The sequence below is a fragment of the Carcharhinus amblyrhynchos genome, chromosome 12, assembly GCF_965287045.1.
Source record: "Carcharhinus amblyrhynchos chromosome 12, sCarAmb.v2.hapA, whole genome shotgun sequence".
Taxonomy (NCBI): domain Eukaryota; kingdom Metazoa; phylum Chordata; class Chondrichthyes; order Carcharhiniformes; family Carcharhinidae; genus Carcharhinus; species Carcharhinus amblyrhynchos.
Window position 1 is genome coordinate 51,181,178 of NC_137335.1, and position 22,840 is coordinate 51,204,017.

The window sequence follows — 22,840 nt, forward strand, 5'->3', positions numbered from 1 at the left end:
ATATCAAGGAAAAAGAATCAATCATATCTTTAGGAAGGAGGAGAATGAAGGGTGTTGCACTCAGGAGACAGAGGTGCAACATCGCCTCAGAGCTCAAAAAATTTAATTCAGATAAACAATCGTCTGTCTAAGCCTTTGGTCCAATGCCATTTAGTTGCTTACCTGTACGTTACGGTTGGTCGTCCATTCCTGTGCTTTACGAATATTCCCATAAAAGAAATGCCAATGACAGCGTCATTTCCGAGATTATCCTGTTGAGGCGGAGCATCCAGTTACAAGGAGAAACTTATACTACACTCTCCATATACTCAAGTTGCCTTAGCATGCCTCCCAATACTGCCATTAACTGTCTTTATCCAGTAACTTGTTCACTAAAATCAATACACTTGTTACAAATTTAGGTCTGCCTTCGATATTCTCTCAGATACACACCTGCAAGCAGCTTGTTTTATATTTAGGAGTTTGCTCTCATTGTAAGTCAACCATCTGATTTTGCAACAAAGTCTCCTAACATTACTACACTGATCAAAGTTGGATAGTCTTGTCTTTTGCATGTGTCCCTACCTGCCAATCTTGAGGAGTGGACTGAGAAAACATGATATTATTCAATGATTTAAGCTGCCTCCTGTTACAAGAGGGTTTGGTGGTAGGCCATTGCAACCATCTTCCTCTTTGCTTCCTCGAGACCTGGCTGAAGAAGAAAAGTCCTGTGCACTCAGTTCTGCTAGCACTTTAGAGCACATTCTTTGCCTTTCAGGCACCAGCCAAGAAGAATGTTTTTAGAAGAATGAGCAAAGGCACTGGGATTTGCATCTTCTGATGCTCTGCAGCAGGTGACAGTTTTACTAGAGGTAACCAATCGACACACACACAGTGTCTTCATAGATAACTTTAAGGCACTGTAGTCTTTTGGCAACAATGAAGGGCCCCATGGCAGAAACCATCAGTGCATTCTGCTTCATCCACTGGCACGTAAAACTTGGCTCATTGAGACTTTCAAAGATGCTGGATTACAGAAAACTTCTGTTCCAACCTCCAAGCAATTAGGACTAAGCTGTTGATAGAATCACAAGTGGTTTTAAGATCTTTGAACAGATCAGTGGCTATGCTAGCCAATACTTAGTGCTAGGGTTATGATGGTGATGTAACTCTATTCAGACCTATTGACAGGCACAAGCCTCATGCACTCTGCCACTCAGGTACCATCTAGGAGCATAAGATTACATCTAAGGAGGAAAATATCATAGCAAAAACAATCCCAAAATATTTAGGTTACATTAAGTGGCGTTCAGGTATTGCTTTTTCAAGCTTTGAGAGCTGTATGATCTGCAGTTCGCAGAGAAGCTTCTATAGCTGATGACATGTTAGTGTGGAAAAGAGAGAATATATACACAATACTCTTCATACAGTGGGCAAATTTGGTAGGCTAGTAGAAATCTTCTGTATCATTTAATATCAACATGCCTTGAAGCCAGAAAAAGGTCATCCTTTGCAATCTCTTCAATACCTGCTTCTCTGGCAAAATATGAGTAACAGGATGTCTGCTTACATCCTCCAGTGTATGGATACCACAACTGGATGTCATGTATCTGTTACAGCTTAATCAGCCAGGCCTCCCTCAATTGATCCTTGCCCTTTTCTAAGAGGTAGAGGCCAGGAGGGATTTCCACAAGGAAACCAGCCACAGCCTGTCTTAAGGGAGGAGGCAGCTATCACAGTAAATGGCAGAAAGACAATTGGTAAGGAAATGAGGAGCCAAAATAAAACCTAAAGTGGGTAAAAAGAAATAAAGAGCCTAAAAGCTATGTGCCAGGTTCTTAATATTTGCTTCTGTTTTCCCCTAATAGCTAGCTGCCCTAGATGCCTGGTGTGTATGGCATGATAAAAGCTGAACTTAACTTGGGCAGTAATGACTGAATATAGACTAACAGATCACAATGCTCTTGTTGTCTCAAATACATTGTTCATCTCAAGATGTCCAAAAGAAATGATGGCAGAAAATCTGCATGTTCAGGAAAATCAGTGTAATAAGGGATCTGGTATAATCCAGGCTATTCTGCATAACCACATCCAACCTAATAAAAAAGTGCAGGTTTTGAAATTATAGATAGTGTTCATTTTCTTGAAAAAAACTAATTAGAAAAACAGATTCCTAAAGAGAAAGAAACATACAAGACCATAAGACACAAGAGCAGAAGTAAGTCAATCAGCCCATCAAGTCTGCTCCGCCATTCAACATCATGACTGATCTGATAATGATAACCCTCAACTCACTTTCCTGCCTTATCCCCTTAACCTGTTGAACGTGTTGATGTTAGTAGCCACAAAGAAGTAAATTGAATCGTAATGCTAAATTTCTTGAAATGACTTTCCAGAACAAGGTTCTCAAATGCTTGCCTATGACTCTTTAGCTTTGCAACTGATTTAGAAAGAGGGATGCAGGACAAATGTGGGCAATTGGGACTAGCTTAGCGGTAAAAACGGGGCGATATGGACAAGTTGTGTCGAAGGGCCTATCTCCATGCTATAAACCGCTATGACTCTATATTTTTGAAGCTGGTGTGAATCTCATAATTTGACTTCTGACTTTTGTTTTTTATTGTCCCACTGAAAAAAATAAACAGTAGGTGAGTTGGCTAGTGGTTGGTTAGAGACCAAAGGCCCGATTTTATCATTTTCATTCTAAGCATTGAATCTGGGTGCAATTCAGATCCAACTTGGAAATCTGCCCCCAGGTGCCCCCACACACACTTAGCCTGAAAAAAAAATCACGGAGTGTGAATTGTGCTGTGGCAGGGCTCATCGCGCCCAAATCGACTGGAGCTCTGAACTGTGTATGCGCAGTGAGAAAAAAAGTTTGAAGAACACATTATTGCCACATCGCTCCTGAGCCGCAAAAAAAAAACCGGATAAAACGGCCTGGAAGCAAAAAGCGTGACCGATAGCCCCCACAGACATCGCCCAGCCCTCGCAATATAATTGCCCCCTTATCCAACCCTCCCACTCCCCAGACCAAGCGCAACCCCCTGCCCCCTACCAATTGCTCACAGAGTGGCAGTGGGACCCCACTCCCTGTCTCCTCCCCCAACAGAGAATGATCGGGCTCCCTTCTCCTGTTCTCCCCCCCACCAGAGAATGATCTGATCTGCCTCTCCCACCATCGATCCGGGTCAGAGAACTGTTAGAAGCTCTGAACTTACCTCTTCTAAAGCTGGAGCCCCCAAACAGCTTTGCCCAGCGTGTCTGTTTCATGCCGAACCTGGACATGTGTATGCGATGGTCAAGGGAGAAATGTCGGTAAAGTTGGATGAGCATCCCATTAATTCAATTTAAATGCGTGCAAATGCATTTAAATCACCGTTGTGCCTGTTTCGTGCGCGAATCGCAGGCCTTGGTAAAGTGGGCACATGTGCGGGCATAGATTGCGTTAATGGCCTCATGCCTGACTTTACCAAGTTTTCATGCCCAAAAATGGGCACGACACAATGGTAAAAATCGGGCCCTAAGTGTTAAAGCTTGCTATAGTTCCTTCAACTTAGCAGCACTGCGGTTACACACATCAAAATGTATCAACATTAAAAGAAAATTGCCACCTCATTTAAATTCTAACTCCATTTTCTTTTTAAACAACCAGTGTTCAGGCAGACCAATACCACTTTAAAAACACTGAATATATTCAAAAACAAGCTTACAGTGCATTGGTGAAGGTCTAAAATATCCAAAAAGATACCTTTCAAACTTAAGGTGATCATTTCTAATGTACCTTAGCAGGAAAGCTTTCTTGTCCAAAGCCTTCAAGTTGTTCCACCTCTTTTATATATAGTAACTCAGCCTCTGCAGGTGGCATCCCACTGCGAAGAAAATAATAATAATAATAATAATAATACATTTGCACTGCTTAAAGATAACATTTCCCCCATCCAAATACAGCACCACCTGCATTTTTAAAAATTCATTCATGGGGTTGGGCATCACTGGCTGGGTCAGCATTTATTATACCATTATTCCCACAAAACTCATCTCCAAAATCTGTGGCCTGGGCTTTGGCACCTTCCTCTGTGACTGGATTCTGAACTTCCTAACTCATAGATCACAATCAGCAAGGATAGGCAACAACACTTCCTCCATGATCGTGCTCAACACTGGTGCCCCACAAGGCTGTGTTCTCAGCTCCCTACAAAAAGCATTAATCCTTAAACCGAAGATACCAGCAAATGTTCTCAATTCCTAGGTTTGACGCTAAATGGGAAAAGGATTGCAAGCCTGTTCGTCAACCAGTTCCTCCCAGACAAAGAATGGGAAGGAGGAATAGGAAAAAGCAGGAAAAATAAAAACCAATTAAATTAGAAGAACAAATCTTTGGCAGAACAAATGCAATTAATATCAGGGCACAGATACAACGTGCCATTATGCAGCCAGTGTCTTTCAGGACATACCAAATTGCGTCAAATTCCAAGCATCATTTTTGAATTGAGTCGCTATAGTTATGTGGGATAATGTGAGAACTGATCTACACACAGCAAAGTCCCATTAACAGTAAGTGAGGTGCTTGAGAAGATATTCAGTTTTTGGTGGTATTGATAAAGGGAGCCACATTAGATGAAGCTTTGGAAAATGCTAAGCTTGTACAAGATTGTGCCATGGAAGTTTTCCTGGCCAGCTGAGACACAGGAACAGGAAGACAGAATCACTGTTTAACTTTTCATCCAAAGGTCTAAGGATGGTGGTACTAATTGAGAAACAGGCATAAAGGAGGGAGATAATCAAGATAATAAGCAGCTAAACGGAGTAAGTGGCAACAACACCTGTAGAAGCAGTAACTAGGCGGGTGAACCAGCAAATTAGTGTGCTGTACCATTGGCTGCCTATCACTGCCAGCCTACCTGCTGAGGGCCAAATGAGGCACTTAAGTGGGCAACTAATTCCTAATTAGGAGACACATTCCAACATTGTTTTGCTTTATTAGACAGTGGGAGAGCACTACGCCTAATTTAACTTTGTATGCTGCGGGTCAGTGAAAATAGTGGTGGGTGGGAGGGGCTCCTTCCACCTGTGCCAATTAGAGGCACCCACTGTAGTTTTGCACTCCTGAAGTCATTCAACTCCCTTGCCCTGTCCAACACATATCTCCTTAATCCCATCTGATCCCCTTCGTCAGTGCCTGCCAATCCAGCCCTGGCAAGATCATAGACAGTTGGTTTTGGAGGTGGCTTTCTTCATGATTCCTCTTCCTCCCAGACCCGCTGCAATTTCAGCAGTGCACACTCGTTCTGAGGTGACACAGGGGTGCTGGCCTCCAATTAGACAGCAACTCCATCAGTTAAAACTTCGTCCTGGAGTTGGACCAAAGTCCCATCTCTTAATAAGTAGAGAGCCATTGCCCAAAAAGTTTAACCAGCTGGACTCATCCTGAAATTATGATAGGGTTCATGGAGCCTGCCCTCAGCACATAATCCAAGCCATGGGGTTGGTACATTAAGCAACGATTACAGCAGTGAACATTTCAACTCACTACACTCAACTCCTTGAATGTTCCATAATTGACCATTTCCGCTTAAGCGGAACACAACTTCTGAAATGCTAACTCATTAGATGGTGACAGAATCTAGATTTCAGGCCTGAAAAATGCTGAAGATAGGAAATAAGGAAGGACAGGTGACAGAAATGTTCGTGAGGGATCAGTTTGGGACCAGTGACCATAATTCCATTTGTTTTAAGATAGCTGTGGAGAACAATGGGTCTGGCCCAAAAGTTAGAATTCTAAATTGGGGCAAGGCTAATTTTGATGTTACTTTCCAATGATAATTGCGGGGGGAGGGGGTGTTCTGTGGGAAGGCAAAGGGATGTCTGGCAAGTGGGAGACTTTCAAGAGTGTGTTAATCAGTGTTCAGGGTAAGCACATTCCTCTTAGAGTGAAGGGCAAGGCTGGTAGAAGTAGGGAACCCTGGATGACTTGAAATATTGAGGCCCTGATCAAGAAGAAGGAGGCACATAACATTCATAGGCAGCTGGGATCAAGTGAATCCCTTGAAGACTACAGTGGGAGCAGGAGTAAGAAATCAGGAGGGCAAAAAGAGGGTAAGATGAGGTGCCTGAAGACTGGAAGGTAACAAATGTTGTGTCTTTGTTTAAAAAAGACTGCAGGGAAAAGCATGGGAACCAAAGGCCACTGAATCTCACAGCTGTAATGGGTAAGTTGTTAGAAAACATTCTAAGACAGGATATACAGGCATTTAGAGAGGCAAGGACTGATTAGGTGCAGTCAACATGGCTTTATGTATCAAAAATCATGTCTCAAAAATTTGATTGAGATTTTTTGAAGGGATAACCAAGAAGTAGATGAGGACAGTGCAGTTGATGTAGGCTACATGGATTTTAGTAAGGCCTTTGACAAGGTACCACATGGTAGGTTATTGCATAAAATTAAATCTCACAGGATCCAGAGTGAGGTGGCCAAATGGATACAAGATTGGCTTGATGACAAAAGACAGATGGTAGTTGTTGAGGGTTGCTTTTCAAACTGGAGGCCTGTGACCAGAGGTGTGCCTCGGGGATCAGTGTTGGGTCTACTGTTTTGTCATTTATATTAATGATTTGGATGAGAATTTATGAGGCATGGTTAGTAAATTTGCAGATAACACCAAGATTGGTGGCATAGTGGAACAGTGACCAAGGTTATCTCGGATTGCTATGGGATCTTGATCAATTGGGCCAGTGGGCTGACGAATTGCAGACCGACTTCAATTTAGATAAACGCGACGTGATGCATTTTGGTAGACTGAAACAGGGCAGGACTTAGTTAATGTTAGGGCGCTGGGGAGAGTTATAGAATGGACAGGTCTAGGAGTACGTGTTCGTAGCTCATTTGAAAGTGGAGTCACAGATGGAGAGGGTGGTGAAGCAGGCATTCGGCATGCTTGGTTTTACATTGGTGAGAACACGGAATACAGGAGTTGGGACATCTTGTCAAAGTTGTACAAGACATTGGTAAAATCACACTTGGACTACTGTGTACAGTTCTGGTCATCCTATTATAGAAAGGATATTATTAAACTAGAACGAGTGCAGAAAAAATTTAGTAGGATGCTAACAGAACTTGATGGTTTGAGTTATAAGGAGAGGCTGGATCAGCTGGGACTTTTTCCTCTGGAGCGTAGAAGGCTTAGGGGTTATAGGTTAGGCTTAAAGAGATCTATAGAATAATGAGGGGCATAGATCAGCCAGGTGATCAGTATCTTTTCCCAAAGGTAGGGGAGTCTAAAACTAGAGGGCACACGTTTAAGGTGAGAGGGAAGAGATACAAAAAGTGTCCAGACAGGAAATTTTTTCACAGAGGGCAGTGAATGTCTGGAACAAGCTGCCAGAGATAGTAGTAGAGGCAAGTACAATTTTGTGTTTTAAAAAGCGTTTAGACAGTTACATGAGTAAGAAGGCTATCAAGGGATATGGGCCAAATGCGGGCAACAGGGGCTAGTTTAGTTGTGAAAAAAAAGGGTGGCATGGACAAGTTGGGCCAAAGGACCTGTTTCCATACTGTAAACTGCTATGACTCTGAGGAGGAGCTGTCTCATTCACACACAGAGCAAGCATTATAATTTGGATTGTGTACACAGAAATACTGAGGCAAGTCCTTTACATAAATTGGGCTTTATATAATAAGAAATTAAGGCTCACAAAGTTGCCACATTCAATATGAGGTGCCATGCTTGGTGAAAGGATTTGCTACCAATGACCCAGGTGCATTTGCTCTGTATGAGCATTAAGAATTGGGTGAACCAGCTAACACATCTGATGCTGGATTAGTTGGACTATTATCAGCTTGAGAGACAATCTGTTCAACAAAGTACAACCGTAATATGACATAGAACCAGGATGTAGATCTTTACATGGTTTGCAGATCCTGTTGACATCATTAACATGACAAATCTCAACTGTGCTTCTGAGTTTCTACTCGAGATTAGATATCCCAAGATGTACTACTCTAAATGGCCACCCAGAACTAAATCCTGTCATTCTCATTAATACCTACTGTTCATTTTTTAGAAAATGCAGAGACTAACACAAGGAACATTTTACAGCACCCTTTAAGTGAAAGCTGAGATTCTGTTTGTAGCAGTATAGTGAACAGCTACAACCAGGCTTAGAAAAATGTATAAACCGATGTGCGAATGTATCTTGGCATCAATTCTCAGGAAACTGTTCTCACAAGAACGAAGGAATAGATCAAAGGAACATCTGTAAGAAACCAAACTCTTGTAAAATGTAATTACGTGCTCCCGTGTTCCAGTCTGAGTTCTACTACACTAGAGGCCTTGCTTACCTGTAGGCCTGGTGTTGCACTGCTACTTTGTGTGTCATTTCTTCCAGCATCCGTTCATCTTGAGCCCAGTCCTGCAAGCAGATCACAAACATCATTCGAATTTACCAGTTAATTGACACTGTTATGCTACAAATCATTTACCAGTCAATCAATACACTTTTACTATCCTAACAGAATTTTGCTATGGGTACAACTGCATATGCATAACCAAATAAAATAGAATCATTTCAGTCATATCACTACAGTGCAGCACCAACATAATAGTTGAAGAGTAGAATAAGGAAAGGGGAAAATAGAGAAGAGTCATATAGCCTTATAAAATTGTCATCCAAGCACAGAAATCAGTTAGGGTCATGAGTTTATTAGCCACAAAACCATTGTTTTCTATGCTCTTGTCGAATGAGGTTTAATGCTAAAAAATTCTGCCTACAATAAACCCATTACTTCCTCTTGGCTGGGAGGGGAAAAATAAATCACCTTGCTTTCCCACCCAATTCTTATTCAGGGATTCTTAATAGATTAAGTCACTACATAAATACATCTCGCTGTTATGTGTGCTGTTGAAAATTCAGGCAATATTGCAACTGAATTCCACTTCTATTTCTCCCATTGTTTGCCCAATGCAATTATTCCCTCTACACTCCCACCTCCTCCACTGTGCTTAAAAATTCCCACAAAATACAAGTATTTCTTCTGTGAAACATCAGTTATGCAATTAAGCATTATTTATATATAGGCGCGCGCGCGCACACACACACACACAATATTTCTCAATTCTCACACCAAGATCTACTATCACCTGAGTTGTTTCCCCAATTAAAGGTACTTTTAAAAACAGCTAAAAATACTAATTTGGAACTCTGCCACAGAAGGCTGTGGAAGTGAGGTCAGTGAGTGTCCTTAAGACAGAGATAGATAGGTTCTAGATTACTAAGGGGATCAGGGTTATGGCAGGAGCATGGACATGAGAAAAATATCAGCCATGATTGAATGACGGAGCAGACTTGATGGGCTGAGTGGTCTAATTCTGTTCCTATGTCTTATGGACTTATGATCTAATGCTGAATTAACAATTCACAATCTGGCTATAATCTGTACCAATCAGATCTGTTAACTTTTTCCAAACCAAACTCCCCTGTACACTAGGCTGTCACCTTGGGTCACAGACAGCTCTAGGAATCTACGTCAGATAACTGATGCTCTCACAACAGAACCTTCCTTTCCTCCACCCTAGCTGATTAGTCTGCTGCCAACCTCCAGCCTGCTGTACTTGTGTTAAGACATAAATATGTTTAACAATATTAAATGCCTTTTTGTGTTGCCTAGATTTCTCAATTGTTATCGGAATGCCGTAACCCTACAAGGGCAAACTAACTTTGGCAAATGTAAGCCTTTTCATGGGAGTAGCAAGCAGTTAATTCAACAGTACTGGTTGTATGGAGAATGCCAGTTGAGAACCTCTGCCATGGGTTGGCCTAAATTCGAGGAACTATACTTTAATTAAAAGTAGCACCTTCTAGATACTGGGAACATATTACTGAAGGAATACACTGTCAAAATGCCAAATCAATATGAAACGTTACCCTCTGTTTCCCTACACACAGCTGGTGACAAATGTGTGACAACAGATTAGGAACTGAAGCAGGAACTGACACTGTGCTTCATCCTTTTAATCTAAAAGAATGAAGATAAAAATGTAATGAGCTGAAATGATACGTGGGATGAAATTATTTTGAACCAGCTGCTTTTTGCGGCTCGGGAGTAATGTGACACGGGCGCGCTTTTTCAAATTTTTTTCTAACTATGCATGCGCAGTTCAGAGTACTGATCATTTCGGGCGCAACAAGCTCTGCCCACAGCACGATTTGGACTCGTGCTTTTTTTTTCAGGCTGTGGGCGTATGGGGGCACCTGAAAGCAGATTTCCAAGTCGGATATGAATTGCGCCCAAATTCAGTACTTAGAATGAAAATGGTAAAATCAGGCCCCAAATTGCTTTATGCATCAGGGACCAACTGCTTTAATGCTAATAAGTTTGCGAAAAATATTATCTATTGGTTAAAACAAAAGTCCAGCAGCACTAGACATTTTATTGTGACCATAGTGAAAAGGTTACAGCCACATTCATCTAATTATGGAATAAAATGAGCTCACATCCTCATCTTCGTAACCTTTGTATAACTGTTCACGGACTATGAAGTCAGCTAACAGTAACCTACAGTACTGATAGTTATCCTCAAATATATTTGACATCAATGGCAGGCTCACGATTCAGATTTATAAATAACTTTGGAATGCTTCCCTCATACTTAAGTATAAGCAACACTTCAAGCAGAATTTCTGGTCTGCTGGTAGATGTGGGGAAAATTGTCTAATAAACTAATCTGAGATGGGGCTTTGGATTGTTTAGATCAGGTGCACCTGCAAAGTCAAAAAGATTTTATTTTAAAAAAATGCCCTGAAAGGAATCAAGTGTGTTTGATCTTCACACAAAAAAAGCTTCAAATGAGCAGTCCTGCCTTGGCATGGAAACCAGGAACAAAAGATAGCACCCTACAGGTGTGAGGCTGCCTGCAGGCATAGTGTTGCTTTGTTTCATTATTTCTGATCAAGTTCTTGCATATTTCACTGACAGAAACAAGTATTAAAAGGGAGGATCTTGGGTATAAGGGTAAGGGGAATCAGCTGTAGTACTTTGAGAGCTTTTGCTGGTCTATATGGCTTCTCGCAGAGATTTTGGCTGACTGCAATTAAAGCATTGCAGTATCTCAAAGAACAAGATGGTCAGCAGCTTTTAATCTAATGTCAAAGAAATAGTACTGGAGGAATTAATGAGACTGAAAGTTGATAAATTCCCTAGGCATGAAGGCATTCATCCTAGGATTTAAGAGGTCTCCATAGACATAGTGCATGCATTAGATTTAATCTTCCAGAATTCCTAGGTTTAGATTCGTTCCTCTGCACTGGAATTAAAATTAACATCAATGATTAAAGGCCCAATTCTAAAAATGTGACGTCATTCCTGCACGTCACCAATTTCATCCGCCCTGTGCAGGTGAAAGTGTGGCAGATTGCATCTTGTACGCATGCAAACTGACTGACGCAAGATTGCCATATTGCTGCCTACCTCGAAATTGTATTTCATCGAGTTTGAGATTTTTAGTGAGGCAGGTGCGCTTCTGAAGCTTATTGAGCCACATTATGGCAGAGGGGTAATGAATCATGGGAAAAGCCAGTTCTGGTATCAGGAAACTTCTGACAGCTACGTTTAAAAGTTACTGTCAACATTACATGTTGTAAATTATCATGCAGCATCTAATTAAATGCATTTCTAACGTAATGATTGATGATAAGGTTTTGTTCTTAAAACATAAGGACCATTACATTGACCAACATTGTGAAAGCATTCAAATATGTTAGGGTACATTTTTTTCCCCACAATCTTTTTTTTTTTAAACAGTGCATAAAGTGCTCTTCTGCATTCAACGGTATTGAGATTCAGATCTTAGTGTCAATTGGACCCTTACATTGATCTTTACACGAACTGACAGAACAGCCATATACTGAGCCTTTGAAGTGGTGGAACAGATGACTGAGTTATTTGATTGAAAGCTCAGCTATCTGTTCAACCTTTGATGCAAATAACCATCCATAACATTACTTTAAAAGCTTTAATGTATTAAGTTTGAGATTTTGTTGACATGGTTGTGCACTAGGATCTCATTCTGAATGCTTGTCTGAGTTCCAAATCCCATTAATGGATTCAGTTGAGCAAAGTTTGTTGATATAGTTGTCAAGGGTGAGCTTGATTAACAGTTTAATGAGTACTGAAGAAGCTTATGTTTCTCTGAAGCAGATTGGGAATGGCTGTTTGTTTATTTAAGATCATTTGAGAAGATTAGGTTGTTTTTTTCCCAAATGGCACTTGAATGGCTGTATGTTTGATAGTTTTATGAGCTCCCAAGAGGAGTAATTTTTTTAAGATGATTCTGAATGGCTGTTGGTTCATTTATTTTAATGAATATCTCAAAAACATATGTGTTCTGCCATAATTAACGCTGGGTTTATCGGTATGGGAGGTATGGAGAAGGCATGGAGACAAGGAATTGGGTGGAGAGTGAAGCCTTGGAAGGATTGCCTCGAGGAAAGGAAGGAGCGAGGAAACAGTGAACTGTAAGCCAAGTAGCCTGACATCAATTATTGACAAAATGCTAGAATTTATTATGAGACAAGTGGTAACAAGGAACTTGTAATATGACTGGACAGACTCAAAATGGAATAGTGACGGGAAATAGTATTTTACAAGGCTGTTAGAATATTTTCAATGTTGTAGCTGTCAGGATAGATAAAAGAAAACCAGTGGACATATTTGGATTTTCAAAAAGCACTTGATAAGCGAGAAGACACTTTGACTTTGCAGATTACAACAGTTAGATAGGAGAGTGAGATGGTGTTGAGTAGAAAAGATGCATCCCGCTACTAACCAAGGATTTCAAGAGATTCATCCTGATATGGCCAGGGAGAAGGAGAATCACTGGAACAAGCTTTACTATTGCTGGTGGATTTAAGGAACTCAGAAAGCAGCTGGAGATGTTCACTCAACATTACTATTTGGCAACATAGAAACCCACGGGAAGCTGAGAGCAAAGGTTAACAGTTTGCTAAAAGGGCTGCAATTTGTGGGGAATGTGAGAGGTAATGTGTATTAAAGGGTAGAATATAGGAGATCAACCAGGAGTGCATGCAGAGGAATGAGTGAGGGTTTCAGCTGCCTTGCCAATAACGTCCACATCCCAAAAGAAATTAAGATAAGCTGAAGGGGCAAAATCAAGCAATGTTACGGAGGTAGAAATAGGCAGTCTTAGCAATGGCCCAAAATGTGTGTTTTGGAAACTCATCTTGTGGTTAATGTGACACTAAGGTTGCATATACAGTCAGGTTTAGTCTCAAGACACTTGCCAGAGAAGGGGATGAAGTTGGTAGCTAGGAAACGGAGTTTGAATTGGATGCCGAAAACAACAGTGTCAGTCATCCCAAAATTTAATTGGAGGGCATTTCTGCTCCTCCAGTATTGGATAATTAACATAGATTCATTAACAGTGGAGAAGTCAAGAGAGATGGCAGTGAGGAAGAGTTGGATGTCGTCAGCCTATTTTTGAAAATAAATGCCATGCTTTTGAATGATATTGCTGAGCAACTGCTTGTAGCTGAGAAAAAGGAGAGGGCTGCGAGTAGATCCTCGGGAGATAACAGAGATAATGATGTTGGAGCAGGAAGAGAAGTGAGCTTAATGCAATTAGATAGCTAAGAGTTAAACCAGACAAGAGCAGTCGACTCAGATGGACAACAGTGGAGAGGTGTTGGAGGGTGGTGGTGTGGTCAACTGTGTCAAAGGTTGCACACAGGTCGAGAAGGATGAGGGGGTATAGTTTACCATTGTCAGTCACATTTTCTTCCTCCTCACAGCCCTTTTTCAGTCACAACTATTTTCAAACTTGGTCTCATATTTCACCCAACCACATGTCCATGTCATTAGTGAGATCACTTACTTCCATCTCCAGCGCATCAGTCTACTCCTCCCTGCCTAAGTGAATCTGCTGCTGAAAACCTCATTCATGGTTTTAGTAGTAGCTAGACTTGACTATTCCAAAGTCCTACCCTCTAAGCTTGAAGTCATCTAAAGTTCTGTTCCTGTATTCCAAATCGTACCAAGTATCAGCTTATCAGCCCAGCACATGCTAACCTATACCTGCTTCCAACTAAGTAACACCTCAATTTTAAAATCGTTATTCTTGTTTTCAAATGCTTCCATGGCCTCACCTTCCCTAGCTTTGGAATCTCCTCAGAGATATCGATGTTTTGTTCATTTTGATCTCTTGAGCACTGGTGACCATGTCTTCGTCTGTCAAGGCCTTAAGCTCTAGACTCCTCTCCCTAAAACTTCTCCGCCTGTACTTCTGTCTCATCTTTTAAGATACTCCTTAAAAATGGTCTCTCTTTGACCAAGCTTTTGGTTATCTGTATTCACACTGGCTTGATGTCATAGTTTATTCCATAACCCTACTGTGAAGCATTTTGGTTCAATTTGTGTTAAAGGTGCTAAAAAATGCATGTTATTGTTGAAAGCCCAAGCCCTGATCAGAATGGAATTAGAAAACTTAGGTTTCCTTATGTGGTGAATTGCATATTCTTCTTTTGCCTTGGGATCTCAGTTTGTACCCAGACTATAAGAACAGAATTAAAGTTTGGTTCTTTGTGCTGATAATAAGGGTCTTACATAAAAGTAGTCTGGGCAGCTCCTGTAAAGGCTCACAACTTGATACAAATTAGCAATACTTTCAACTGCACCCTGATCAGAGGGATGTTGATCCTATTCCCAGAGCCCAACATCCCTCTATGATAAAATGGGAGGGCTGCTGCTAAGCAAGGAGAATTGGCAGGCAAGCTTGAAAATAATTATGGGGCTACAACAGAGGAATCCCAGTGCTGAACAAACTACGGCAAAACGTAATCCTGACATTAGTTCAGGGTTGCTAACTCTTCAGAAATACCCTGGAGCTACATCATTAAGAATTAAAAACTGATTCTTCCAGAGAGCATAGCAAACGTCCTAGCAGAGTGTTTTTTGTCTCCATATCCTATGAAAACCTTCCATTTATAATTCATAATGGGCAGCACACTGGCTAGCACTACTGCCTCACAGCGCCAGGGAGCCGGGTTCAACTCTGGCCTCGGGTAACTGTGCGGAGTATGTACTTTCTCCCTGTGTCTGCATGGGTTTCCTCTGGGAGCTCCAGTTTTCTCCCACAGTCCAAAGATGCGCGAGTTAGGTTGACTGGCTATGCTAAATTGCCCCTTAGCATCAGGGGGATTAGACACATAAATACGGGGGGCTACGGTGATAGGGCCAGGGTGGGACTGTTGTCGGTGCAGGCTTGATGGGCTGAATGGCCTCCTTCTACACTGTTGTGATTCTGTGATTCTACAACAATACTCATCATGGGAAAGAGAGACCTTTTGAGTAGGCAAAGTGGTTGGAGATCATGTGATGAAATTCCAGGAGTACGTCCAACCAGCAGTGAGTCTGTGGACCCTTACTGTGTTCTCTAATTTTATAATAAGTCGGGGGGGGGGGGGGCGCACGGCGACAGCGGCGGCTACACTCTGTACATATAAAAATATTTGTTGTAATAGAATCCATAAATTTTGACCAATACAATCTACCAGCAATCTATTTCAAATGCCTTATCATTTCACTTACCATTGGGAACAAAACATATTCCCTGAGGAAATCCTGGGATTCATACTGTCCATAATCTCCAAAATCAGCTGTAACAAAAAAGAGAACAGGTTAGTAATAATTATTCTTATTGAATTAACCCTTTGTTATTGAATTAACATTTAGGCAAAACATATCTCAACCAAGTTATAGTGGGTGTAAGCACAACTAATAAAAATTTTATAAATATTACAAAGGATTGGAAAGTGCAAGCCATTTTGTAATGGACAATGATAAGATACGAAATCAGAAATTGTTCGGATTCAAAGTGATGACTCCACTGTGCTATCAATTCAAGTTCTCCTATTGTCTGCTTGGTAAACCCAGTATCTAATCAAATTCAGTAGCTCTGAAAACTCCTTGGGTTTATTTCAATGCTCTGCACTGACCTCACTGATTGCAGCTGGGATGGCAGTAAATCTAAAATTGACTGAACTGTCCCTGGGCTCGGGGGAATTACCAATTTCTCTCTAAACTGCATGCGTGTCAATGTCTTCCATATTTAATAATGACCATTGTAACATACCAAAGTGCTGTCCTGGATTTTCAGCACAAGTTTCACTTTGCCTCCAAACTGGCACCCGTGGTGGGCATGCGTACGTTTGGGGTTAGCTGTACTAGATGTCGTCATTCTGGTCAGAGAATTGGCATGTGTGAAGGGAGCATGTGGCAGAAATATGCAGAGGAGGATAACTGTGATATCTGTCAATGTGATTTGGCGCCAGCACAACAAATTTGAGTTCAATGCTCTGGCTAACATACTATCGTAGCACTACAGTCAGCAGCAGGAATGACCCCCAACCTGCACTATTTAAACAGAATGAACTACTTTGAGTTGCTGATTGGTTTTTACTGGCTCTTGCTGCAATTGTGACTGTAGAAGTAGTATTTGGTGGTTTTCACGTTTTTTTTAAGCTATGCAAGGAGTGGAATGGGATACGCTGAAGGACTATATTCTGATAGTCTAAGGGTTTTGCATAAACTATTTGCTTCCAGACCTGGGTGCTGTGGAATGCTTTTGTATTATTGTAGAAGTATGCATCTCCCTTGGGCTACAGCATTACAGTGGGAATAAGGAGAGGCAACACAGAGCAGGGAGGAGGAAGAGGAGGCAGCAGCAAAGAGTTTTCAGCAGGAAGCCACATCAGCCCAGGGTGTTTGGGGAACAATTCTCACACTAGAATAGTGTACCAATAGCTCTGCTTCATTAAAGTCATCCTCACTGAAACTTGTCACTTGCTGCAGCCACAATTGCCTCAGAGCAGGACAACATGACACTGTCAGTAGCTATGAAGGTAATGGTGGCCATGAACCTTTGCTGACTCCCTCCAGGCTGCTGCAGATGACAATTTAAAAAAAATCATTTTATGGGATGGGCATTGCTGGCTAGGCCAGCATTTATTGTCCATCCCTAATTGCCCTCGAAAATGTGGTGATGAGCTGCCTTCTTGAACTGCTGTAGTCCATGTTTAATATGAGAAGTCACCCTGGCTCTATATTCTAAGAGAACTGAATACATTTCATGTGCTCTTGCCACAATGCAGCAGCAAGGGGAGCGGGCACATGATTTTCTGCAGATTGAAGACTTCCCCATAGTGCTGGGTGTCATTCATTGCACGTATATTGTACTGTCTGTACATGTCAATCCTGAGATACACCACAACTGAAAGGAATGCCACTCCCTCATATTCAGCTGGCATGTGGCCATAACACATCATACAGGTCAAAACCAAATATCATGAAATAGTCATGATGTCTTAATTCTGTTATTTACAATTGAGCTAACTTATCAAATCAGAGGATGGCTACAGGGCTATTCTTTGACCACCTGGCTCGTGATAGGTGTACGCATATAGGCTGCATGCATCACGGAGGAGGACGTGAATAATTTGCCGGGTGTTAGTGATGGAAAGATGGTAGGACTGGAGGGTCTCAATGACATTATTATTACTAGAGAGGCAGTGCTCGACAGACTGGAGGGACTGATTGTGGACAAGTCCCCAGGACCGGATGGAATGCATCCAACGGTTCTGAAAGAAATGGCGGAGGTGGTAGTGGATGCCCTGGTGGTTATTTTCTAAACGTCGCTGGATTCCGGGGAAGTGCCGGAAGATTGGAAAATGGCTAATGTTACGCCGTTGTTTAAGAAGGGTGGCAGGCAAAAGGCAGGGAATTATAGGCTGGTTAGTTTAACGTCTGTTGTAGGTAAAATGTTAGAATCCGTCATCAAGGAGGAAATAGCGAGGCATCTTGAGGGGAATTGCTTGATAGAGCAGACGCAGCATGGTTTCGTTAAAGGGAAGTCGTGTCTGACAAATTTATTGGAGTTCTATGAGGATGTGTCTAGGGCGGTGGATAGAAGAGAGCCAGTGGATGTGGTCTTTCTTGATTTTCAGAAGGCGTTTGACAAGATACCTCACAAGAGGTTATTGCAGAAGGTAAGGGGGCATGGAGTTGGGGGTAGGGTGTTAGCGTGGATAGAGGATTGGTTGTCAAATAGGAGGCAGAGAGTGGGGGTTAATGGGTGCTATTCGGATTGGCGGTTGGTGACTAGTGGAGTGCCCCGGGGTCGGTGCTGGGGCCTCAGCTATTTACCATTTATATAGATGATCTGGAGGAGGGAACCGAGTGTATGGTGTCGAAATTTGCTGATGACACCAAGATTGGTGGAACGGCAAATTGCGCGGAGGGTGTGGAGAGTCTGCAGAAGGATCTAGATAGGCTGGGTGAATGGGCCAGGAAATGGCAAATGGAATTTAATGTTGGTAAGTGCGAGGTGGTCCACTTTGGTAGGAATAATGGTAGGAAGGACTATTACTTACATGGCGAAAAACTGCAGCAGGCGACGGTGCAGAGGGACCTCGGGGTCCTTGTGCATGAGTCGCAAAAACCCAGCCTGCAGGTGCGGCAGATGGTCAGGAAGGCTAATGGGATGCTGGCCTTCATAGCGAGGGGGATTGAATATAAAAGTAGGGAGGTCTTGCTGCGGCTGTATAGGGCACTGGTGAGGCCGCAGCTGGAATACTGTGTGCAGTTTTGGTCGCTGTACTTACGCAAGGATATTTTGGCCTTGGAGGGAGTGCAGAGGAGGTTTACTAGGCTGATGCCGGAGTTGAGGGGGTTGAGCTATGAGGAGAGGCTGAATAAACTAGGCTTGTACTCGTTAGAGTTTAGAAGAATGAGGGGAGATCTCATTGAGACGTATAAGATGATGAATGGGATGGATAGGATAGAGGTGGAGAGACTCTTCCTGCTCAGAAAGGACAGTAGGACTAGGGGGCACAGCCTCAAGATAAAGGGGGGGCGGTTTAGAACGGAGTTGAGGAGGAACTTCTTCACTCAAAGGGTGGTGAATCTCTGGAATTCTCTGCCCGTTGAAGTGGTGGAGGCTGCCTCGCTAAATATTTTTAAGACGCGGGTTGATGGGTTTTTGATAAGCGAGGGGATTAAGGGTTATGGGGAGAGGGCGGGAATGTGGAACTGAGCCACGACAGATCAGCCATGATCTTATTGAATGGCGGGGCAGGCTCGAAAGGCTAGATGGCCTACTCCTGCTCCTATTTCTTATGTTCATAGATTGAAAGTCATGCTGCCACACAAAATGTAACAAAGGAGGCTATCAGTTGTTGACCGACAGTTTTGAACTAATGTTTCTGCTGCCCAGATTGTGTATTAAAATCCAGAATGGTCTACTACACACTGCATAACTTCGCTGTGATGAGGGAACATCCCTTTGTTACCAACTGTGGAGGAGGAGGAGGAAAGGAGGAAGGTGGTGGGGATGCAAGGACCCAATTCAGCCCATTGTACCTGGGTTGTCCAATTCTGTGTTCTCCAACAATCCCACATCTTCCCTTCCTCCATTATAGTACCCATTCAGCCATAAAGCAAAGGTAAAATTCATCACAAATTAAATTGTCCAAACCAAATTTATAAATCAAACCATGACATGTCTGTGCAATATGGCAATTAATCACCCATGTGCATCCCCTTAATCCTAAAATCATTGAATCCCTACAGTACGGAAATCATTCAACCCATTGAGCTTGCACTGACAACAATCCTACCCATGCCCTATGCCCATAACCCCACATATTTACATTGCTAGTTCCCCTGACACTAAGGGGCAAAGCAGCATGGCCAATCAACCTCACCCACACATCTTTGGACTGTAGGAGGAAGCTGGAGCACCTCGAGGAAATCCACGCAGACACGGAAAAAAATGTGCAAACTCCACACAGCCAGCAGAAGCAGGATCTTTCACCTCTGTCAATTTCACAACGGCCAGTGATGCAAGTTGAATGGATTCAAATGCCTGTTACTTGTAATTGGAGCTTCAAAAGGGCCTGAAGGATTGACACTTTTATTAGCTTTTGGTTGAGACCTTCATTTATCTCAGAAATTTATGAATGGAATACATTTTTTTAAAAGCACATCCCAATTTATACTGTGATGTTCATTGTTTCTAGAATACTTTTCAGTGGGTATGTTTATACATCCCACTTTACACAGTGGTGTTTATTGCTTCCAAATGATGTGCAGCAGGTTAATGAGCATGCAAGAGCAGCATAGGTGGCATGAGGATACTTTGGGGTGGATGGAAGGAGAGGGTTTGCCATATGGGACATGGAGGTACAAAGAGGGTGGGTGGAAAGGCATAGCCTGGCACAGAGGGCATGAGGTAGCATGAATGGGGCATGGGAAGTACTTGGAAGGTTTAGGAAGTCTGAGGGCTAGAGGGACTGTGTGTTACTTTTTGCACTGGGATAAAACCCCAAGACATCAAGGCAGACATTTCAAACAGCCCGGCTCTGCACCCGATAGCCCCTGTGGTTCCTTCCGTACTTTCTCCTGGGTCACACAGCCTGGCTGCAGCCTCCACCAGGCTCCTTCCATTGAAGATCTTGCCTTGACGGGCACTTTCTCCCAAGATGGATGGGCAAGACGAGAGTTTTCCATGACGCTTTCCCCTGCACACCCGCCTGCCCGCCCCTCAACCAATCTTAATTTCTGAGCAGGAGGCAAGGGAGGAATGTCTTGATATATTTCCCCAACTTTCATTACAATATAAATAACAAAAAGTTGCATAAAGGTTTAATAAACAGCCAGGTCTATTAAAATATTGAAATTTTCAATTAGTTCTTTCTTAGGCTTGGACATAGTATCAAAATTCACAAAGGGATGTCAACTTTTAATTGTTGGGAAGTTTACACCTAACGGTGTGAACAGGGTATTGCTGGAGGTCCAGAAGTGGGATACCGTAGGCAACTTTAGTGAGGAATGTTACTGATTCATTTCTTACCAAAAAACACATCTTATACAAATGTCCAAAGAAAGAAAGCAGTAAATGCTGGAAATTCTGAAATAAAATACTTGGGAAATCTCTAGGAAGTTAAATAATAGTTGAAAAGTGAAAAAGCAGGTTCATGTTTTACATGTGGATGCATTATCAGGGCCCAATTATACAAATTCAACTTCAGCATGGGGGTTATTAATATTGTAAACTAATACTGCCCAACATCCCAGGCATTTGTAACACAGGGTTGACTGGAAATCCAAATAATGCAAATCACACTTTTGATTATCAAAAGGAAAATGAGTAACAGATATGGCTGTTAGGCAAATGATCTCCATTATCACAGTTTCATGGTACGTGCATTTAATGTTGTGTATTTGCCAACGTGTAGCATGATAATTGTGCAAGCTGTATTTCCTGGGTTATGGTTTATTGGCTGGCTGTTACAATGGTGTGCAAGACAGGTAAAAGCGCACTATGGAAATACCTGTAACATTGTTTAGCGAGGACAGCAATTATCAGGGTCAGTTCAACCAAATGGAATAGCCTTGCTGAGTCCTGCTGCTCCAAATGGGCAGCTCCAAAAATCAAGGCAAAGGACTCCGTGTATCCTACTGCATTCTGGATGCAGGAATAGGGATGGATCTAGTGTGATTCATGTAAGTCAGCACGCTAAGCACTCACTTTGATTAAGTCAAACTGGTGCTCGCAACTGCTGGATAAAAACTTAGAAGCTTGATTAAGATGCACTGAGCCTGACAAATTCATGCTACAATTCCAAACTTTGGTGAAAAAGGCTACAAGGATTTGCACTGAATGATGGTAGGTGCTTGTTAAGTGAGCAAATGCCTGAAGTACATTTACCCTAAGATATTTGCTATTGAGATTAGTGCTTTCCGCTAAGCTTAACGCATGGAGCAAAAATGCAATCATTTTCCAGCATGGAAAATGCTATTCCAGTAACTTGTCCATCAACTTAATAGGACAACGCTGTTGTAAGCTTTAAAAGTTTAAACATGTTGAACCTAAAACTGGTATTTACTGTTCATCAACATTACAACTTACCACATCTTCAAATCTTTCTTGTAAAATAGTCTCATATAAACTGTCTTAACAAACACAGCTCTTGTTCCGTATCCAATAAACCAAATCCTTAAATTCCCTGAGACTCAACACAGCTGCAGTACACATTCCTGAGTCTGTTCACACCTATATAACAGTTTCACACTTTGTAGTTGCCAGGAATCCCATTCACTGCAATTGGACCTCATGCCACAAAAAGTAGGGCACTTATAAATACAAAAGGTTCAAATTCTTTGTGGTGGTCAAGATAAAAAAAATACAAATGTGTAAACACTGTTCTGTGGATTCTACATGTCCCTGTTCACTAGCTTGGAATAACAGTTACTGTTTTTGCTGAATGTAACTCACTAATCCAGTTCAGTTTCTGGTCAATGGTGACCCCCAGGATATGGATTGGAGGGGATTCAGCAATGGTAATGATGGAATGTCATAGTGTGATGGTTACATTACTTCTTGTTAGAGATGGTCATTCATGCCACGCAAGGGCAAGGCAATGTTAACTGCCATTTGTAGGTCAAAGCTTGGATATTGTCCATGTCTTGCTTCATTTGGACATGGGTTTCTTCAGTATCTGAGGGGTCATAACGTTGCTGAACTAATCATCAGTGAACAGACCCACTTCTGACTTTATGATGGAAGGAGGGTCACTGACAAAACAGCTGATGATGACTGAGTCAAGAACACGCCCTGAGGGACTCAGACAGTGATGTCCCAAAGCTGAGATAATTGACTTTCAACAATTTTCCTTTGCACCAGGTATGAATCCAACTAGAAGAGTTTTATCTCTGATTCCCACTGACTCAGTCAAATGTGGCCTTGATGTCAAGAGCAGTTACTCTCACCTCACCTCTGAAGTTCAGCTC

At 42.1% G+C, this 22,840-nt stretch overlaps 1 protein-coding gene across 4 annotated transcripts in view; it reads right to left on the reverse strand.

Annotated features, from left to right (window-relative positions):
• The window catches only part of LOC145350972 (tyrosine-protein phosphatase non-receptor type 14-like), a 217,069-nt gene that overhangs the window by 44,486 nt on the left and 149,743 nt on the right, over positions 1–22,840 (reverse strand). For all 4 annotated transcript variants that reach the window (XM_080200521.1, XM_080200523.1, XM_080200520.1 and 1 more), the window contains 4 exons: positions 15,581–15,648; positions 8,321–8,391; positions 3,764–3,851; positions 163–251 (listed from right to left, as the gene is read on the reverse strand). In XM_080200521.1, coding sequence (XP_080056647.1) covers positions 163–251; positions 3,764–3,851; positions 8,321–8,391; positions 15,581–15,648 — 316 coding nt within the window. The remainder of the gene's footprint in view (positions 1–162; positions 252–3,763; positions 3,852–8,320; positions 8,392–15,580; positions 15,649–22,840) is intronic.